Genomic DNA, 20,958 nt, shown 5'->3' on the forward strand with positions numbered 1-20,958 from the left:
AGGCATCTGCGTGGCCACTGCGAGAACAGGACGCTACCTGCCCTCTGCAAATGGGACCCATAACAATTAAAAGCCACTTCGTAATCGAAACAACATGTGAAACAAAGATAACATCCTTCACCCCCTCCAAAGCACAGACAGATCTCGCGAGAGAACAGAAGACGTGCGGGAGCGTAGAGGCAATTGACAGAGATGCAACTATAGAGTCACACGTTGTCTCAATACTTTCTATACTTCTGATCTAGTTTTGCCACTCAAACTTCCAGTTCGAGTTATATCAGTCCTGTTTTCCTCACAGAGATTCCACGCCGTACTTATGGGCAACACTAGCAAAAGGGAGGGTCCCCAGTTTTTACCACAGCAATAACCACAGGACAACATATTTCATATTGCACGTTACTCTACAATTTTCTCTGGCTGTCTCTATGGTTAAGGGTGACCCAAGTTGGCGCCGTGACGCCGCTCCCCTTGCGCAACCCCGGACGGAGGCACACCCGGTGACGCAGCTCCGCCCTTCCCTTCCCCGGCTTCTTCCCGCAACAAGTCGAGCCCGCCCCGCCCTAAACCTCTGAGTGACGTCTCCGGAGAATCAATGAGCCTCCAGGTACGAACGGAGGCCCCGCCTCCGAAGCGGTGAGTGGCGCCGCCCTCGACCAATGGCGCCGTAAGCAGGCGGGAGCGTCACGTCGGGTTGGGTTAGAGCTGCGCCTGTCAGTGCGGGCGGCGGGATGGCGGCGCTTTATGCTTGCACCAAGTGCCACCAGCGCTTCCCGTTCGAGGCGCTCAGCCAGGGACAGCAGCTCTGCAAGGTCAGGGCCAGGAACTGGCGGGGGCTGCGGGGGCCGTGGCGGTTAGGAGCGCGAGCTGTGAGCCAAAATCCCACCCGCCGACCCTTCTCTTCCTTTCCCGTCGGAGCTCAGCTTAGCCGCCTCCTTGGGTGACCTTAGCCAGAACAGCTTCGCTCGGCCTCTAGCCTTCTTCTGTCTCTCTCTGCCGCCTCCTCCCTGACCCTCCAGTTCATGCTGGAATCAAAACAACACCGGCCTACCTCGCACGGTTGTTGTTGTCGTTGTGGCCGAGGCGTGCTGTAATCGAAGGGCAGCATTACTCGGCCTCCCCCCTCTCCTCCCCCCCCCGGCCACCACTCCATATTGAAATCAACTGGCCTACCTCACAGGGTTGCTGTCATCATCCCTGACAAGCACGGCTGAGTCATGACGTATTCAGAGATCTTTGAAGGCTGGGTGAAGGGAATAAGAGAAATCCTGATATAAATCAGGATGCGTTTATATTCCTTGCACCTTTCTGCACAAGAGCTGTAGGTTCCATGGGGAGCATAATCTCCTGGATATCCATGCAGTAGCTGTGTGAGGTAGGCTAGGTTTTTGAGTATGGCCCAAGGCTGTTCAGGGATCTTTGGGGTGAGCAGTGGGAATTCAAAGTCATGTCTCTGCGGTCCAGTGGGTCCAGTGTCATATAGCTGTTATACCACCACTCCAACTCTGGGACTGGTTTCTTCTTCTTCAGGAAGTGCTTTGATGAAGACATTAGAAGGGGAAAGGAATGGAGCAAGAAGCCAAGACTTCAGTTATGTGCTCTTACCTGAGAGAAAGCCCCACTAAATGTAGTGGACCTTATTTCTGAGTAAACATGGGTAGGATTGGCCTATAGATTGTAGTAGGTGTTGTTGCTTAGGGAGGTGGTGTGGAAACTGGGTAGGAAGGCGCTTCTTGGGTTTGTGAGTGTACCCACAAATCCCACTTAGTTATTTCCTGCATCCATCCTTTGTGAAGTCAGAGTGTATTTGTTTATTGCTATTATTTGTATGCTTGTGCCTTGTCTGTTAGCTTCTAATTGGGGTTCATTAAGAAAGATGTGGCCTGTGGCAGTATGTAGTTAGCATGTTTCGTAAGTTATTCTTCAGCCAAACAGCTCCCAGGCAATTTCACAATAAAATCAATATAATCATAAAAGAAATACATTAAAGACCATATAACAGGACAAATGAGTCATATAATAAGATCAGGAATAAAGATGTTGGTGTCTCATGCTAGGCAATATTATTATTAGTTACCCAATTTGTATAACACCCTTCATTCGAAGATCTCAGGGCAGTTCACAACATAAAAAGAAAGAAAACCACAATATGTTATTGTTTTTATTAAATTGCTGTTGTTTTATTAACTTGTTAAGTCATCTAAAAAGGGCATTTCTCAGGCAACTTACAATCAAGTTTAAAAATAATTGGGTTTAAATGTACTGAAAGTAATTACTGACATTTTGCTCTTGTTTGTGTTTTGCACTCTTGCTTATAGTTAAACGCTGCTACTTATCTAATGTGGTATCTAACTACTGTTCCTTTGCTGCAGTATGACTCTCTTCAGTGACTGATTACAATCAAGAGCAACAGTGAAGGACCCATGATTTTCTTTATGAATACCTATTAACATACTCATTGCTAAAGAGACACTATGTTGTTTTTCTTAGAAGAATTGCAGTTTTCTGTGCCACTAACAAAATACGCAGATGAACTATAAAGAGAGGAGTTTTGACTCTGGAGACGATAACATTGTAAGATGACCCTGCCTGTTGCACTGGCCGTCTTCTCTAGTTGGATGCTGTGTAAAGCAGTAGCCCTGTCTAATTGCTTCCTGGGCCAGAATACAAAAATCTGTTGTTTGATAGTTTGCCACTTTGAGTCACCGCTCTAGTACCTGCCTTCATTTTCATCATGATGGGATTTCTCTCTTCACCATTCCTTGTCAGTATCTCACTCCTTAGGTTTATGGGATGATACATTAGTGACAACCCGAATGCCTTTTGTATGTTTTTGCCTTTCAATTCAATTCCCTAGATGTTATAACTTTCAAAAATCTTTCTCTTTCAGGAATGTCGGATTGCACACCCCATTGTTAAATGTACTTATTGCAGAACTGAATTCCAGCAAGAGAGGTAAATACTTGTTCAGCCTTTTTACAGTGGGTTGTCTGGGTGGGTGGGGGAAAATGGAACTGCTTTCTTTGCGATATCTTAAATTGTGGCTTTTCATTGTTTGATTCCAAAACAAAGACCGCCTGTTCTGGTGCTTTCAGCATTTGTTGACTCTCCAACACACTTGAGCTATTGTTTTAAGCATAAGAGTGGTGCTTTGCCAGGTTGAATCAGTCAGGGAGTCTGACTTTCTATCCAATAGTGAAAAATACTCAACATTATTTTGCTAACTAATTCACACATCAGTTCAGAAATGAACTCTATCAGAGTCTGTTTCCAAGGATTGGAAGGCTTGGGATTGCAAGCTTGGACCATAGAAACATAGGAAGATGCCTTGTGCTGAGTCAGACCATTGGTCCACATAGCCCAGTATTGTCTGCTCTGACTGGCAGCAGCTGCCCAGGATTTTAGACATGGTTCTCTCCCATGCCCTTTTTGGAGATGCCAGGGATTTAATTTAGGACCTTTTTAATGGAAAGTAGAATTGCTATGTATAATACAATTTGAAATAGCTTTGCACAACTCCAGTTGAGTTGAACACTAATGAGCAACCCCTACTATTTTAAACAGGAGACAGCAAATCATTCTGTCCTTCTGCATTTTTATATATTATGCATTTTTTTATTTCTTAAATTAAAATATTCTAGAATTGGATCCAGAACTTAATAGTTACAAATTGACCATATCATGTAAGGCATACAGTGGTGCCTCGCAAGACAAAATTAATTCGTTCTGCGAGTCTTTTCGTCTTGCGATGTTTTTCGTCTTGCGAAGCATGGTCCATTGCAACTGCGCCTCTTCAAGCGGCTTTAAGAAAAAAGCGAACAAACTCGCAAGACGTTTTCGTCTTGCAAAGCAAGCCCATAGGGAAATTCGTCTAGCGAAGCAATGCAAAAACCAAAAAACCCTTTCGTCTAGCGAGTTTTTCGTCTTGCGAGGCATTCATCTTGCGGGGCAGCACTGTAAATGGTATATAATTCAAAAAGCGACAAAGTTACTTCTTTTATAATCTATAAATGCAGATCATGTTACATCATGTTTTCCTATCTTAATATAATCTTTTTGTTGTTTTGCTAGCAAAACCAACACAATATGCAAGAAGTGTGCACAGAACGTGAAACTTTATGGGACGGTATGTTGCAGTCTTCTTTCCTTACGCACTGGAAGTTTATCTTAATTCCTATAGTATAGTGAAAAGGTGGGAAATCTATTCCTGCCAGTGGGCCAGATCCTTATCTTCCCACCCTGAGGACTAAATTTGACAGGCAGGTGGAGCCATCTACCTGTGTGTCAATCACCTGACATCATAGTCACACTGGGTAGCATTGCACTTTGCAGCCCTGAATGTCAGCTAAACTGAGCAGGATCTAACTCCTGCTTGCCAGCTGATGAGGGGATTGCATCCTGCTGCTATGGCCAGGGGAACTGGTGTGGCAGCCAATGCAAAATCAAACTCTGTCCATCAGGTGACATCATCCTGCACTGCAATGACATCAACTAACTGGGTTTGGGTTTTTTTATAAAAAAAAAATGAACTTGGGAGAATTTGACTCCCTAGTGTGACAAGATTGACATGCAGGCTGGAAATTCCCCATTCCTGCTACGGTGGTTTAAAAGCAGAGGTGGGTGGAACTCTGGCCAGTTTCCAGTGGACCAGCAAGTGGAAGAAAAGGTCACAGCAAGCTTAGGGTAGTTAAATGTATGTAGTGTGTTTTTGGAAACTTATCCTGCTTAGTTGAGAGAAAGCAGGAAGGCAATGTTGAGAATACTGGAGCAAGTCTTGGCGATTGCATATATAATTAAAGTGCATCATTAATCTCTTTACAATTTTCTGGTTTTTACAGCCCAAACCATGCCAGTATTGCAATATAATTGCTGCATTTATTGGTAACAAGTGCCAGCGTTGTACAAACTCCGAGAAGAAGTACGGACCACCACATTCGTGTGAGCAGTGTAAGCAGCAGTGTGCCTTTGACAGGAAAGATGACAGGAAAAAAGTGAGTGCCTATATACATTCAGCATGGAAAGTGAAGAAGCTGTCTGCTGTGTGTAGATTCTGAGCACCAAAAGGCCATTTAACACATGATACAGTTAAAAGTATGTCCTACAGATGTTCCAGCTTTGCAGGGGGTTGGACTAGATAGCCCTTGTGCCCCTTCCAACTCTAAGATTCTGTGATTCTGTGTGCTCATCAGTTTGCTCCCTACTGAGTCGTCGTTATGACTTTGGTATTGTCATTATTTTCACCATGTCAGGAGGTGGGGTACGCGTCAAAGCCAACTACCAAACATTAAGTCCCTTGCAATAGGGACTGAGGAACCTCCTCCTCATTGGCTCACTGAATTTCCTTGGAGTTTTTCTGCCTGTTGCAGGTGCCCACTGCCCTAATGTCTCCTTTGCTCAGTGAGACATGTATTCCACATGGGTTCCTGGCCAACATCTTGAGATCTGGCCGGGCATCCAGCATGAGAAGGAGTGAAACTTAAATTCACTGGTTTTAGGGGAAAGATTGCTGTGTGAATTGGCTCGTATCTTTATCACCAGTAATACATGGTGCCTTCCAGATGTCAGATACCAGCTCCTGTCAGTCCCAGCCAACGTGGCCAGTTCTCAGAAAAACTGGGAGTTGTAGTCCAGCAATATCTAGAAGGCACCACATTGGCTTCCCTTAAGTTTAAACAGTCGTGACTATTTTGTTTCTAAATATGGTCTGTTTCACAAGAGCTGCCTCTCAATTCCATTTTGGCTGTTGTGCTTTTCCTTTTGTCTAGGAGAGTGTGTGATAACATCCTGCCTGTTTTGTCCCTTTTCTCATCTACCTAGGTGGATGGGAAGCTACTCTGCTGGCTTTGCACACTCTCCTATAAAAGAGTCTTGCAGAAGACCAAAGAGCAACGTAAACACTTGAGCACCTCTTCCCGGACAAGCCTGCCGGAAAACGAACAGTATGGCCGACTCAGTGGTGGCACCCACTACAACAGGTATGCGCTATCAGTGTAGCTCCCTCGGCAGCTTCACTCTCTGTGTGCACTCCTGTGGCATATGGAGGCGTATGCAACAGAAAAGCAGGCTTGCTTTTTCTGGCCCAAGGATTGTAGCCATCTTACAGACCTTCAGTGGCCTTTTGAACTCTGAGATAGGATGTATACAAACATGCATGGAAACATGCAGGGGTTCTGTGAGAAGGCATGGAACGTTGGAAGCTGCTATTGGTCTATCTAGCTCCATATTGTCCACACTGATTGGCAGCAGCTCTCCAGGGTTTCAGGCAGCAGTTTCTCCCAACCCAAACTGGAGAGGGCAAAACTGCCTTCTGCTGCAAAGTGAAGGGAAAAAAAAACTGTTTCCCCCGAACTCTGTCTGGGGGGAGAGGATGACACTTTGGCCCAAAATGTGTCTAATGCACTTCCATGGTGGACTGGCTGCTAAAACTGTATGCTTCCGTAGGGTAAAACAATATGTTCTTGAATATTAGGATATGTTCCTCAAATCATTTATTAAGGGAGCTCTCAATAGCAGGCTGTTGCATTATGGTAAATAAGAAGTATTTGTCTTTTGGTGTGGTTTTTTTTTCAGAGGACCAAATTATGTTCTAACACATATTACGGTCCTCTTGCTTTAAAAACAATAATAAACCCAAGCCACCTTTGGGTTTATTTGGGATTTAGAGCAGGGAGGTGATTAGGAGAGAAAGAGCAATTGCCTGTCTATTTAAAAATTATTTTGACATTTAAGCAGGCATGGCCCACATTTCTTCCCAGCTGTGAGGACTGGAAACTTGCTGCTTTGCTCTGTATTTCTGTACAGTGGTGCCCCGCAAGACGAACGCCTCGCAAGACGGAAAACCCACTAGACGAAAGGGTTTTCCGTTTTGGAGGCGCTTCGCAAAACGAATTTCCCTATGGGCTTCCTTCGCAAGACGAAAGCCCATAGGGAAATCTCCGGGACAGCGGGGAAGCGCAGCGCGTCTTCCCCACTGTCCTCGGACCTCCTCCGAAGGCTGGCGGTGGGGCGGAAAGCCCTTCTCCCCGCGCCAGCCTTCGGAAGGCTCCTCCGAAGGCTGGTGGTGGGGAGAAAAGCCCTTCTCCCCGAGCCAACGTTCGGAAGGCTCCTCCGAAGGCTGGCGGTGGGGAGAAAAGCCCTTCTCCCCGAGCCAACCTTTGGAAGGCTCCCCCGAAGGCTGGCGGTGGGGCGGAAAGCCCTTCTCCCCGCACCAGCCTTCAGAAGGCTCCCCCGAAGGCTGGCGGTGGGGCGGAAAGCCCTTCTCCCCGCGCCAGCCTTCAGAAGGCTCCCCCGAAGGCTGGCGGTGGGGCGGAAAGCCCTTCTCCCCGCACCAGCCTTCGGAAGGCTCCTCCGAAGGCTGGCGGTGGGGAGAAAAGCCCTTCTCCCCGCGCCAGCCTTCGGAAGGCTGCTCCGAAGGCTGGCGGTGGGGCGGAAAGCCCTTCTCCCCACGCCAGCCTTCGGATGGCTGTCCTGAAGACTTGCGGTGGGAGGAGGGTTTTCCTTCCCACCGCCAACATTCAGAATGCTGTTCTGAATGTTGGCGGTGGGGAGGAAAAACCCTCCCACCGCAAGCCCCGGGAACAGAGGAGAAGCGCTGCGCCCCTTCCCCTCTGTTCCCGTACCTGTCCTGAAGGCTTGCGGTGGGGAGAAAAGCCCTTCTCCGCACCGCCAGCCTGGCAAGCGGTTTCCATAGGAACACATTAATTGATTTTCAATGAATTCCTATGGGAAACCATGCTTCGCAAGACGAAAAACTCGCAAGAAGAAAAAACTTGCGGAACGAATTAATTTCGTCTTGCGAGGCACCACTGTACAAGTTGAGGAGCTTGTACAGCAACTGGGAAGGTGGAAATCTGTAGTGGCTTTCTAATGCACTGCTGCTATTTAAAGTTTATTTTTTGATGAATTCTGCACCCAGTGACACATGGGATCACAACATACACATTGCCCTGCTTAAATGTGTCTTGGAAACTGCTTGGCAAGGAAGTGTGTGAGTCAGGATAGTGTATTGGATACGATCAGGGTGATTTAGGTTTGAATCATTACTCTGCCTTGAGGTTCATTTGGTGATACTGGCCTTCTTTCTCTTTCTCTTACATACATACACACACACATCCCATATGTTACCTTACTGGGTTGTTGGGAGGATAAAGTGGGAGGAGGGTGTAATGTACCATTCCCAATAACAAGTGTTGCAGTTTTTTCTACTTTAGTCATCAAATCCACAGCTTTGGCACATAACTAGTATTAAAATGTGTAGCCACTGAGTATGGTCAGGGTGTCCCCCCTCTTTTTTTTAACAGGTGCATTAAAGGTCATCTCATGTTTACTTCTGTTTAAGAAACCATGCTGCTGTATCCACAAAGAGTTCTTTTTTTCCAAGAAGCATACTGCAATTATTGAAAACAACCAGAAAACTGACTTGGAATTGCCAAACTTCTTAACAGTGTGTTTTGTTGCTTTGTTTCCTTTTGCAGCCAGAAAACATTATCTACATCTTCTATTCAGAATGAAATCCCAAAGAAAAAGCCCAAGTTTGATGCCATATCAGCCAATGGAGACAGGTGAGCGCCTTAAAATTTGGAAGTGTGGGTGGGTGGTCTGATCTGTTTTTAGTTTTAAAAGAAAAAGAATTAGAAAACTTTTCAGCGCTTAGAGACTTAAATGGTGAAGCTTCTCTTCTGGAGCTGCAGGGCTCTTGTGGACCAACTTTATGATTATGGGGAAAACGGTTGGCGATAGGTTGCATTTCTTTTGCATGGTTATACGTGTAGTTTTGGGATTCCAGGCTATGCTGTTAAATTAGGCAGTGCAGAATAGAAATATATTAGAGAAAAGAAAGCTACTGTCAAGCAAGATCATACTTTAAAAAGAGACCCACTTTACCCCCTTCCTTTGTTTTGGGAGAAGGAAAGCCTCTGCCAATCTCTGAAGTCTGTAGCTTCTGTTCTGTGACTGCTGTGTGCAAAAAAATGTGTTGGTTCCCCCCCCCCCACCTTCCCCAGCAAGTGACATGGTAGGGTAGGTTAGGGTTTCCCTAACACTTAAAATCGGGAAAGAATAAGGAGGAGGTAGGGTGTAGTTAGCATTGACGCTCTTGATGTGCATATTTTCATTCCTCCCTTTCCTCTCTAATTCTCAGCGTTCCTTCCTCTCCCGAGATGCTTTGCCCCCCTATCCAGAGTGCCCCGTCCGTGTTGGTGCAGTGGGCTGCTTCCCAACAGAGTCTCGGTGCCCATGATTGTCCTGTTTCTCAAGGCACTGACATCCTGAAGTGAGATCACCTATCATTTTCTCCCCCACCCGTTTCCTCCCCAACCCTGGGAATTGTCTCATTTTATGGAAGCAATCCATGCTCTTGGATTTCCTCCTAAAGCATATCATTCCAGGAGCGTGGGCCAGACTGTAGGCCAGGACTTCTAAGTGTGTAGGTAATTTGTTGGCAATTGCTTTATTTACCATCGCTTGAAGGTCTGGTCTAGTTCCATGTTACAACTCTCCTGTCACTCCCTCATTGTCTGTGATGGCTACATTTAGAAATATCAAGGCATGAAATCCATGTGCGGAGACAATATTGTACTGTACACTAATATCGAACTCCTTATTCTGGTGTGCGTTCTCATAGAGCCAAGGGGGCATTATCCACACACAAGAGGGAGATACTGGCAGGATTGGTTTTTTATATATTTATAGAATTTATATCCTGCCCTCTTCCTCCCAAAGTTGCCTAGGGTGACAAACAAGTGGTAAAACAATAAAAACATCTGCAGTGTGGATGCAGATGGGGAAAGGTCTCCACTTAAAACGCTTGTTGAAAACAGAAGTTCTTCAGTAGGCCCTGAACAGACAACCGGAGTGGGTGCCTGTCTAATATTTAAGGGGAAGGAATTCCAAAAAGGAGGTGCCATAACGCTAAAGGACCAATTCCTGTATTGTTAGGAAATAGACCTCCTGACAAGATTATATCTGCTGGAGGCCCTCGCCAAGAGAACTCTGTAATCAATTGGATTAATAAAGGGAATCCTGAACCCAAGCTATGTAGTGCTTTATTCATCAAAACAAGCACCTTAAACATACTCCAGTAGCTAATTGGCAGCAAGTGCAAGTCTTTCAAGAGTGAGGTGATGTGTTGGCCATGTCCTGCCCCAGTGAACAGTCGAGCTGCCACATTTTGCACCAAGTGGAGCTTCCAGACCAACCTCAAGGGCGGCCCCACATAGAGCACATTGCAGTAATTCAGCCTGGAGGTTACCAGTGCTTGAGAGAACCCCAACGCTTGCAAAAGTACAAAAAGCCACCAACAGCCTTTAGGAAAAGAAAGCTTTAAAGGTGGAGGGTTGGTAAGAGTTAGCCATCTGTTTCCTGTAATACATGCCAATGCACAGAATTTTGCTACTTTGATAGTGATTTCCTTAATGGAGCCTGACAAAAGGAGGGAAGTGTAACATTTATCAGAGCTGCCTGGGAATTCAGTTAAAATAGGACATCTGTTCCTTATATATAGTAATATAGCAATACATGCTCAGTGGTTTCAATGCTTGACTGACAAAAGCTAGACACATTGATTATAAGGAATGTATGAGGATCTCCTTTCCAATAGAGTAAATGGTAAGGTATTAAAGCCAGCTATGGTATTTAGAAATTTCAAAAGTACCATATTCACTTGAGTCTAATGTGCCATCAAATCTAATGCACACCTTAATTTTCACAACATAATTTGGCCAAAAAAGATGAGCATTAGATTAGAGAAAATACAGTATACAGATAATCAGCTGGAATGAAGTTTTTGCTACAGTTTCCTGCTGCTGAGTAGCATGCAGTTTGAACTTTATCCTTTTGAAGAGCTACATCCCAGATTTGTTGTTTAATCATATCTGTAGCTCCCAAGGTCAGAGCTGAGGGGCTGAACTCATATAATTTTTTCGCCTCTGTAGCTCTCTCCCAGCCAGAGAAGTTGTCTGATAAAGTAAATGGAGCTAAACTAGAGGGGTTAGGATTTCACTTGAGGCAGTGGATAATTTTGTAGAACCATGCATATGCTTCAGGTGGGACTGTACCAGATTCCACTCTTGAGTAAGGCGTTTGGACTGCTGTGTGGGATGCCATAGATGCTGCATAGGCATTTGGACTGTATGGCTTTCTCAGTGACTCCAGCACCCCCCCCCCCACCCCAGCACCACTTCCTGCAATGTGTGGATAACAGAACGAAACAACTTTACAGGGCCTTTGTGAGGATTACTGAGCCAATGTGCATGAAGCCATTTGGAGCACTTGAAACATACTAGATATGATGTTCATGGCATGACCACAATTCATGTGCATTTTATCATTCTATTTAACACAAATGGCTCCCAGGTGTTTAGAAACCCTGGAAATTCAGGATCCCAAAATGCTTGGATGCCTCCCTGAGTATTGGAGGCTCCCCCACTGCAGGAAACCTTAAGCACACAGAGCTAGTGCGTGTCCTCTCCTCTCTATCCATAAGACAAGATACTGTATTACTGAATCTATATCAAGTTTCCGTGATTAGAGCAGTAAGAATAAAGGCTTGTATATGTATGCTTGATTTAATTCTTATTGCTCTAATAATCACTCTATATTCTGTACACCTAAACCTACTAGACCATGGCGTACATGCTATGATTTCGAAACAACTATCTAAGGAAGAGAGTGCAGTTTTTTAGCACAGACCTGCAATTTCTCCTCATTGCCATGGGAGGGCAGGCAGAAACCAGCATAAAGAAATCACAGGTTTGTTGTGATCCATAAGAATTGGGGTTTGTGAGCAACCTGGCTGGAACTAGCCTTTCAGCTGGGTCTGTTAGGCTTTTGTCACCTGCTATATTCTGGATGGTGTAGCAGGAAACTTTGCAAAAACTGCACAGTTGAGATCCAGCAGCACCCAGAGCAGGCATGGGGAACCTCTGGCCCTCTTGAAATTGCTGGATCAAGGGCCAAGGCTGATTCGGTTCAGCAACATCTGAAGGGCCAAAGGTTCCCCACACTTTATCTAGAGGCTCCCTGGTTCCACAGCTCCCATTTCTCATTTCACAGCAAACTTGCACCATTTGCAACCCGTCAAGCTTATGGCAGCCTGTTACTATACCTCCTGTTTTTGCTGCCTGCCTGGGACTGACAAAGGGTGGGTCGGTAAGTTGTGAAGCTGATGGACTGCATGGTGTGTCTCAAGCTGAAGAGCCCGTTCAGTAGTTAGGAAGGTGGACATTTTTGGCAGCGTTGTACAGTGCTGCCTGCCTCACTTAAGGCTGGTCAGTATGGTGAGGGAAAAAACCCTGAAGTTCCAAGGGAGTCCTTGTCTGCCCTGTGATTGCTTTGCCTGACCTCCCTTCGAGGACTCTGGGTCTCAAGTTATTTGGAAATGAGCAATATTACATAAGCGCAGTATTGTACTGAGCGGCTTGCCTGGTAACCATAGGCAAGCCAGGTATTCCATGGAGGTCAGGAATGAGGAACCTCGGGCATATGGGGTGAACGTGGCCCTGCAGGTATCTCTGTCTGGCCCTCAGGACTCTCCCCAGGCCTTCACCTGCCCAGCTTTCTACTCTTAAGGAGTGGTTTGATTCCTGGCCGAGTTGTGTACGTTGAAGACAGCAAGCAGACACTTCCGCAGTCGCGGGAGTGGCTGTGGTTGTACCTTTGTACAGCCTGGTTCACAATAATGCTTCCCCGTGTTAATGTAGGTGTGGCTCCTAGTTCAGATGGAGGGGTGCTTGCTTGTGTGTAGGAGAAGTTGACTGTGAATGGACCCTTCACAGATAGATAAAACAGTGGTTTCTGAAAACGGGGTATTGCTGGAAAACCTCACCCTCCCACTCTCATTTTAGCTACTTCTTTTTCTGTTCTTTGACTTCTGTAATGAAAGTTCTTTCAACAGAGTTGAAATACTGTCTCTCTCTTTACTGTCTCCCCCAAGAACTTTCACTGTTTCATAGGGTTCCTCTTTCCATTTGTGTGGTTCTTTCTGTCTCTAGTATTAATATTTAGGTTTCATTAAATGGGTTGTTAAATCTGGACCAAGGCAGTAGTTACACCTGCTGAAATCCATGTGACTTGATAAGTAAGTTTTGATCTTAAGTGGAAATAATAAGTGTGCCGTACTTGGTCTGGATCCACCTTCTGCAGATTCCCCATGATTTGGGATAACAACAACAACAACAACAACAACAACAACAACAACAACAACTTATACCCCACCCATCTGACTGGGTTGCCCCAGCCACTCAGAGTAGCTTCCAACACAATATTAAAAAATATAAATTTACATCAGGGGTAGCAGTGACTCTTTGCATATCCAAAATTTGCATGGGATAGTAATGCAGTAGCATTTATGGTGTGTTGTGTTCATGTTGGGTTTCAAACCTAACCTGAAAAAGCAGTGATTGTGTTCCTCATGGGGAACATGTTCATGCTGCTGCTGGGAATCTTGGTCTCTTTGATCTCCAAGGGCAAAGAGTGCATCCCCAAATGCACTTGGGGATATATTACTACTCTGCTTTACCAATGAAACAATGGACAAACACACTTTGACTAAAGTTTGATGAGGACATATCAAGGTACATTGTTGCCTGCAAGCCATCAATTGGCCATTCGTGTCTTCACTGCAGATTTAAAGTAGCTTGGTACTCTGGGAACTGTAGTGCTGTGAGGGTGGATTCCCAGGGTTCTTTGGAAGAAGCCGGGAGAACAGAGGTGGGGAACCTGGTGCCCTCCTGAGGTTGTTGGACTCCAAATCCCATCAGCTCCAAACAACATAGCCAGTAGTCAGAGACAAGTATAGTTGAGTCTCACAGCACCTGGAGGGCTAAAGGATTCCCATCGCTGCCATATAGGTTTGTGGTATAGATATGCCCTTGTTGAGGGTGTTTAGAAAACCTCATGCCATATCCACTTCTTGGCTTTTGATTCTCCTTACTGTCTTATCCCTCCCTCTCTCTGCATGTGAAACAGCATTCTTTAACATCCCACATTTTTGGCCACTGAACGTTACAACATGAAGAATACCAAAGCACATGAACTCATTTTGCACAGTGTAGAAGATCCATGGCTCAGAATTTTTCTAAGCTGCTCTTTGGTGGTGTGTTCACAATAGTGTTTCTCACCCTGCCTTAAAGCTGCTATATTGAATATGGGAAGTCGATTGGGATGTTGAGCTTTAGGACTAGGCTGATAGCAATGCACTGAAATTCAACAAAGACAGGTATGCACAGGTGTGCTAAATAGTGCAGAGAAACTCCAAACAGAGAAAATTGATGCTGTACTGAAGATTTAACATGAATCCACATGGAAAGGATAATATCATACAGCTGCAAACAAGGGGGAAGACAGAAGTTTAGGAGAACTGCTTATTAGTTCATTTTGTGTAAAGAGTGATATGATCAAGAAGACGCATAGCGTTCTTCCCTCTTCACAGGATGTACAATGATAATGGTTTAGATGCAATGCAGATCAACCTATGCATATTTACTTGGAAGTAAGTTAGCTAGCACTCAAGGAAGTAAGTTAGCTAGCACTCAAGGAAGCATGCATAGGATTGGAGCCATAGCTGTTGTCCCCTTTGTCGTGAAGAGTGTTGGAGACACATCAAATATTAGCTGAACCTTTGCAATGGTAATTGGCCAAAGAAGAAGGTGGGATTGTCTATGTCAGTGTTTCCCAACCACTGTTCCGCGGCACACTAGTGTGCCGCGAGATGTTGCCTGGTGTGCCGCGAGATGTTGCCTGGAGGGAGGCGGGCGAGTCGGGCGGCGAGAGGCGGGGCGGCGGCGGCGAGGAGAGGCCGCCCAGCGCAGGGCTCTCGCCATCTGCCTGCCTGGCTGCCTGCGAGCTCGGCGGGCAGCGCCTCCGTCCGTAGCGCCCGCCTCGCGGCTCTCATTCCCTGCCCCTGCCAAAGCTCACCCAGCCAAGCCGCGCTCTCCTTCCTGCCTCGCTTTGCTGCCTCCTCCCCCCCCCACCCCCAAAGCTTGGAGGTTCCCCGGCAAGGGGGAGGAAAAAAAATTGAAACTTGCACTTTCGTGCGTCCCTCCCGGCGTGACGCTGCGCGCTGATGTCACGGGGCTGTAATGGTGGTGTGCCTCGAGATTTTTTTCATCAAACAAGTGTGCCTTTGCCCAAAAAAGGTTGGGAAACACTGGTCTATGTTGTCATTTTAAAAGGGGGGGGGACACAAAATGTCCCTGGCACAATTTAAATATGTAGTTGGAGCAGCATGCTTTTGACAAATAGGTCAAGCATGCCACACAGACCCTCCAGATGTGTCTGAACTACAACTCCCATTATCCCTGGCCTTTGGTCTGACTTGCTGGGCTGATAGAAGTAGGAGTTCAGCCACTTTTGGAGGGTCAGAGATATCCTGCATCTGATGCTGCACATATGTGTTAATTTAATTATTGTAGATCACCCTAAATACATATCCTCTAAATCAGCCTTTCCAGCCTTGGGTCCCCATATGTTGTTGGTCTACAGTTCCTTTCATCCTTGACCATTGGCTGTGGTCAGCAACATCTGGGGACTCAAGGTTGGGAAGGGTTTCTCCAAACACATTTCACTGAATGATGATAACTAGATGACCGTGGGGGACTTTGCAGGCTTTCCTGTTAGCCTGTGGGACTGACCTCTCTTGTTCACGGCTTACCATCCCATCTGAACTGGAGCCTAGGGATGAGTAATTAATGATCTCCCCCTTACTGTCTCTTTATAGCTTTTCTCCAGACCTTGCCTTGGACTCTCCTGGCACCGACCACTTTGTCATCATAGCCCAGCTGAAAGAGGAAGTGGCTACTCTTAAGAAAATGCTGCACCAAAAGGATCAGATGATCCTGGAGAAAGAGAAGAAGGTAATGTCCCCTTTGTGCCACCTCTCGGTGAGACAATGGGGCACTTTATTGTAATCTGTTCTTATTTTGCTTCTTAAGGAAGGTGAGGAGAGCTAGAGCTGGATCTTTCATAATATCGCTACAGATAAATAAGGTAGTTAAAAGCTATCAGGGTAGACTAAACAAGAAGTCATCTCTATAAGTCTTGAGCTAGTGTTGAAATGATTGTCACATTGCCACCTGTTGTGTTTGGAAGATGGCATTCTGTAGTTGGGGTGCCACCACAGAGAAGACTCTCTCCCTGTCTGCTGCATATTGAAATTACCCTGGCAGCAAAACATGGAGAAGAGCTTCCTCTGAAGATCTGAAGACATGGGCAGGATGGTGTAAGGAGAGGTGCTCTTGTGGGTGTTTGGATCCCAAGCTGAAAGATGGTTGGGCACTGGTTGTGTTTCATAATTTTGGAAGTTAAGCCATAAGGCAGTCTTCAGGAACCTGGTGCCCTCCAGATATTCTGGATTATAACTCCCATAAGCCTCAGACAGCACAGCAACAGCTGATATGAGTTGTAGTCCAAAACATCTGGAGGGCACCAGGTTGGCAAAGGTTCTGGAAGAATTTTGTTGGATCTCAGCTATGTTCCTGCTTCATTTTTCAAGCTAAATATATATGGAATTTAATAAAACTCCTTATCACCTTGTTCCCAGGTGGCAGCCCTGCAGCTTATTTAGCATACTGGATTTTTACAATGAAATCTCCCATTTTATGGCAAATATTAATTGCAAATGAATTTTAACTGCTTTGATTTCTTTTGCTTGTGTGTGTTCTGCAGATAACTGAACTGAAGGCTGATCTGCAGTACCAAGAATCCCAGATGAGGGTGAAAATGAACCAGATGGAAAAGACTCACAAGGAAGTCACAGAACAATTGCAGGTAACTTTGTTTAACTTGGTCCATTAATTAGCATTCACAGGACTGATTGGTTGCTGAGAACACTGTGACCAGCTCTGCAAACCTTTGCATTGTTAGATCGACTAATATTCTACAATGGATTTCTAACAATTCAATACCTTTGGCCCATTTAGTTCATTGTTGCCTGTGCTGATTGGCAGCAGCATTCCAGATTTTCAGACAGGTATCTTTCTGAGTCCTACATAAAGATACGGAGGGCTGCATCATAAGAACATAAGAAGAGTCTGCTGGATCAAGCCAGTAGCCCATCTAGTCCAGCATCCTGTTCTCACAGTGGCCAAGCAGATGCCTGTGTCAGAACCCTGCAAGCAGGATCTGAGCTCACAAGAGCACTCTCCCCTTTTGTGGTTTCTAGCTGTGTTCAGAAGCATTCCTGCCTCCAACTGTGGAGGCAGAACATAGCCAATGTGGCTAGGAGAAATCAATAGCCTTATCATCCATGAATTCATCTAGTCCTCTTTTAAAGCTATCTAAGTTGGTGCGCCTCCTTGCCTCCTAGCTTGGCATCATTTACCGAGAAGTGGTATCCTTTACACAGGGGGTGCTGTGGTCTAAACCACGGAGCCCCTTGGGCTTGCCAGTTACTGTGATGGGCTGAGCTCCCGTTGCTCTGTCCCAGGTTCTGCCAACCAGCAGTTCAAAAGCACACAGTTCAAAAGTGCAAATAGGTACTGCTGCAGCGGGAAGGTAAACGGTGCTGCAGTGTGCTCTGGCACTCATCACGGTGTCCCCTTGCACCAGAAGTTGTTTAGTCATGCTGGCCACATGACCCAGAAAGCTGTCTGCAGACAAACACTGGGTCCCTCGGCCTCCTTTGACTGGACTTAACCATCCAGGCATCCTTTACCTTTACCTATTATTTATTCTGACTGGCAACAGCTCTCCAAGGTTTCAGAAAGGGGGCGTTCCCAGAAGTACCTAGAGGCAATAGGGATTGAACTTGGGACATCCTGCATATAAAATGTAGTTCACAACTGAGCTCCAACCCTTTCCCAAGGGTCGCACTCTCAGGGGTGTGCATGTTGGATCATATTGCTTATATCCATGGTTGTGTGAATGCATCAGTGCCTTCCTCATGATGACTGGGAGAACTGCAGGATAGATTGCTTTGCATAATTTATTCAGGTTGCAGAATTGAGCTTTTCTCAGTGCAGAACTCCTCTCCCCTCCCCCCAAGTTCTTTTATTCTTTTCCAGTCCAGGATTCTGTGTAAATTGGCAGCAGTTACGCTGCCTGGGACTACTTCCCAACCCATCCACGTAACACATGGAACCTCTCCTTCCTCCAACAGGCCAAGAACCGAGAGCTCCTGAAACAAGCCGCAGCTTTATCCAAGGGGAAGAAAACGGAGAAGTCAGGAACAATAACCTCCCCTTAAACACTGCCTGGGAGCTCCTCCCGCAGTAAGGCTGCAAACCCAGCTGGTTGGGTTGGAATCCTTCCAGAACCTCATTTTGATTGTTGTTGCGATGGACGTGGTGGAAGCCTCTGCGTCTGACCATTCAATAGCATGCTTGAGGTGTTGGGTTTTTCACATCTTGTTCTCCTGTCCTAGTACAGCGATGAGGGTGGCTGGGGGCAGCATCCCTCCAAGCCTGCCAACAAATACTTTCAATGTCAGGGTTTTCCCATTCAGTTTTACTACCCCTCCCTCGAGTCGGTAAGGGAAACAGGGCTTGGGATAGGATCCCTCCACGAACCTCTCCTGCTTTCTCTCCCCTCCCCCCACCCAAGGCATTTAATGTCCTGCCTAAGTATAGCCTTTTAAAGAGCAGTACCTAACTTTGCTTACTCGTAAGAATGCTTGCGTTTTGCTCTAGTATGCAGAGCTCCTCTCAAATGTTTCCCTTATGTCTGTATAATTGGGAGACGTTAAACCAGATGGAGGTTTAATGCAGCAACTGTGTATCAGGAATTCTGGAGGCTGAAGGGCCTCTTGGGAAAAATACTGGGGACATTAATTTGGAAGAAAGGGGGTTGATGAATTGCAATTTTGCTTATTCAGTTGTTGTTGTTGTCGTCGTCATCACTTATATGGCATTGGTTCTTTGAGAATTCGGGTTCGGTCCCTGATTAAGATTTGCCTGCTTTTTCTCCTAGTCCCCCAACCCCTTTTGTCTGGAATTGGGAGAGGAGGAAGGGAGCCTTTTCCTAAGACCAGTGGTTGGGTGAGGCCAGTCCCCAATAATGTGGTGGTAACTGGGCCGTAACAAGGCCCAATTCTGCAGAGTTTTGAGGAAGTTGGGTGGAGATCAGGCACCATGTTTCCAGCTAACTTGGCAGCAGAACAAAGAGGTGTGAGGGAAGAAGGTTGTGTTAGCTTTCTTTTTCAAGATGATGGCTTTTGCAGGAGAAAGAAGCTGCTGGGAGTGCCAGCAAGGCCAAGAGACCCCTACCCCAATTAGAGGAGAGATGGGATGAACTGCAGCTGTTTGAGCCCTGCCCCTCAAGGCATCTCTTTGGAAATAGCAAGCCGTTCAAATACAGTTGAGATCCAGGCAAGGTATTTGGCCAGGTTGCTCCTTTGTACAGAGCCCAGTCCGAAATAATGGGGGACACCTCCCCCTTTATGGACATGCACCTAACACAGCAATCTGAAGTGGTGTGAGATTAACTTTCTATAAGATAAATAGAGGGATATTTGCTGCAGATGGGCTTTTATGGATATTTTAAAATATATAAATATATGGGATGATTTTTTTTCCAGTAGCACTTTGAAAGACCTACAAGCCTTGGAACGTGGAAGAAAGAATATTGAAACGCGCACTCTGCTGTGGGTTATTTATTTTTTAGTCTTGTTTTTGCTTTGTTTAAAAGACATTGTACATTAAGAATTCATTGCACCAGAAGGAGTTGTAGCAGCAGAAGCCTAATTTTTATATTCAAGAACATTTTTAGGAAAAAGAAATTTAAGCGGGAGTGGTTTTTAGCTTCCTCAGCCTACAGAAAATGAAGACAAGGAGAAGGATTTTTTCCTGTAAATTGTGTCTTTTTTCTTAACTGTGACACCTTGATCATGCATTCAAGTGGGTGATTTATAGTGATGCTGTTTTTCTTTCTTTCTATGTTTCTAACATTGGCAATCTTTAAAAAAAAAATTGCATTGATTTGTACAAAATAAATGTTAAAAAAAAATGGTTTGGGGGAGAGGGGGGATCTTCTGGTGGTTTCATGTTTCAATATTTTGCCTATGCCTTTCTTGGTTGAGTCGGCAAAGATAAACCATTCCTCCCCCCCCCCCCACTGGCATGGGCCTGATCCAGGCGCAGGTGATCAGCATGAAGCACAAAGACCTTTTGGTGCTACTGTGAGATTTGATGTATGTAGAGGATTAAACAGTATTTTCTGTACTGAAGGTTTCTTGTTTGATATGTCTCCTTCAGTCTTGTCACATTACTGTAGCTATCGTCACTTGCTTAAAAAAAGTAGGGTGGGGGTGACAGCTAGTCTCTCCGGTTTTTTAAAATCCTATGAACATTGAGTCCTTGCTCATTTTTCTTTCCCATGCAGGGAAGTTTCATGATTTAAACTGGAATAACCCAAGTGAGGAAAGGTGTGAAGTTTTCTACAAAGCGACATAAAAAATCTCAGACTCCCACTAAATTTAAGTACACAACATGAGAAATGCAGATTCCCCCCCCCACCTGCCCCCACCATCTTCTTTAAAATGTTTCGTTGAAGAAGGCATATGGCATAACATACTTGTTCTCAGAGTTCCCCTACTCTGCTTGATGGACTGCCACTTGGAGACAGGGTGGGGAGTGAACAGAGCTCAAGTCGCATTGAGTGGTACCCAATGCAGGTATAATGCTAGTGTAAGGATTTACGCTTGCACAGTGGAACAGTTCTCTCCTCCCACCCCCATGTGCACCCTGTGCCCTCCCCACATCTGCTGTGGTGAACCCCCAGATCAGATTTAGGTGATGGGAGAGGGAGGAAATTCCATTGCACAAGCGTTAATCCTTACACTAACTGAACAGGTTCCTTAGCACAACATTGGATACAACCCATCACACCTTACCAGAATATATATGTTCTTGCTTGTTTTATTTAGAAAGATTTATAAACAACTTAAACAGCTCTCTAAGCAGTGCACATAATAAAATTGTAGACGGAACACAACTGAAACCAACAAAACTATTCACTTGTTAAATTTAT

General features: G+C 45.5%; 1 protein-coding gene across 2 annotated transcripts; it reads left to right on the plus strand.

Annotated features, from left to right (window-relative positions):
* The first annotated feature begins 647 nt into the window (after positions 1-647).
* FAM76A (family with sequence similarity 76 member A) lies at positions 648-20,155 on the plus strand. Of its 2 annotated transcripts, XM_081203339.1 has the most exons (10): positions 650-809; positions 2,888-2,952; positions 4,069-4,123; positions 4,836-4,988; positions 5,815-5,972; positions 8,472-8,558; positions 9,137-9,268; positions 15,713-15,848; positions 16,660-16,761; positions 18,092-20,155. In XM_081203339.1, exons 1-10 carry the CDS (start codon positions 729-731, stop codon positions 18,176-18,178), a joined length of 1,056 nt encoding a protein of 351 aa, XP_081059465.1. In that variant the 5' UTR covers positions 650-728; the 3' UTR covers positions 18,179-20,155. The 2 variants fall into 2 exon arrangements, with proteins under 2 accessions (XP_081059466.1, XP_081059465.1); XM_081203340.1 differs by lacking the exon at positions 9,137-9,268 and having other exon boundaries at positions 648-809.
* Positions 20,156-20,958: the final 803 nt, after the last annotated feature.

This window comes from Podarcis bocagei, assembly GCF_964188305.1.
Source record: "Podarcis bocagei genome assembly, chromosome: 7".
Lineage (NCBI taxonomy): Eukaryota > Metazoa > Chordata > Lepidosauria > Squamata > Lacertidae > Podarcis > Podarcis bocagei.

Excerpts from the sequence above, each read along its gene's own strand:
- FAM76A (XM_081203339.1), top strand. The coding sequence starts at position 729 with ATGGCGGCGCTTTATGCTTGCACCAAGTGCCACCAGCGCTTCCCGTTC. Across the intron at positions 2,953-4,068 it reads ACTGAATTCCAGCAAGAGAG|CAAAACCAACACAATATGCA; the intron begins GTAAATACTTGT and ends TTGTTTTGCTAG. Across the intron at positions 15,849-16,659 it reads TCCTGGAGAAAGAGAAGAAG|ATAACTGAACTGAAGGCTGA; the intron begins GTAATGTCCCCT and ends TGTGTTCTGCAG.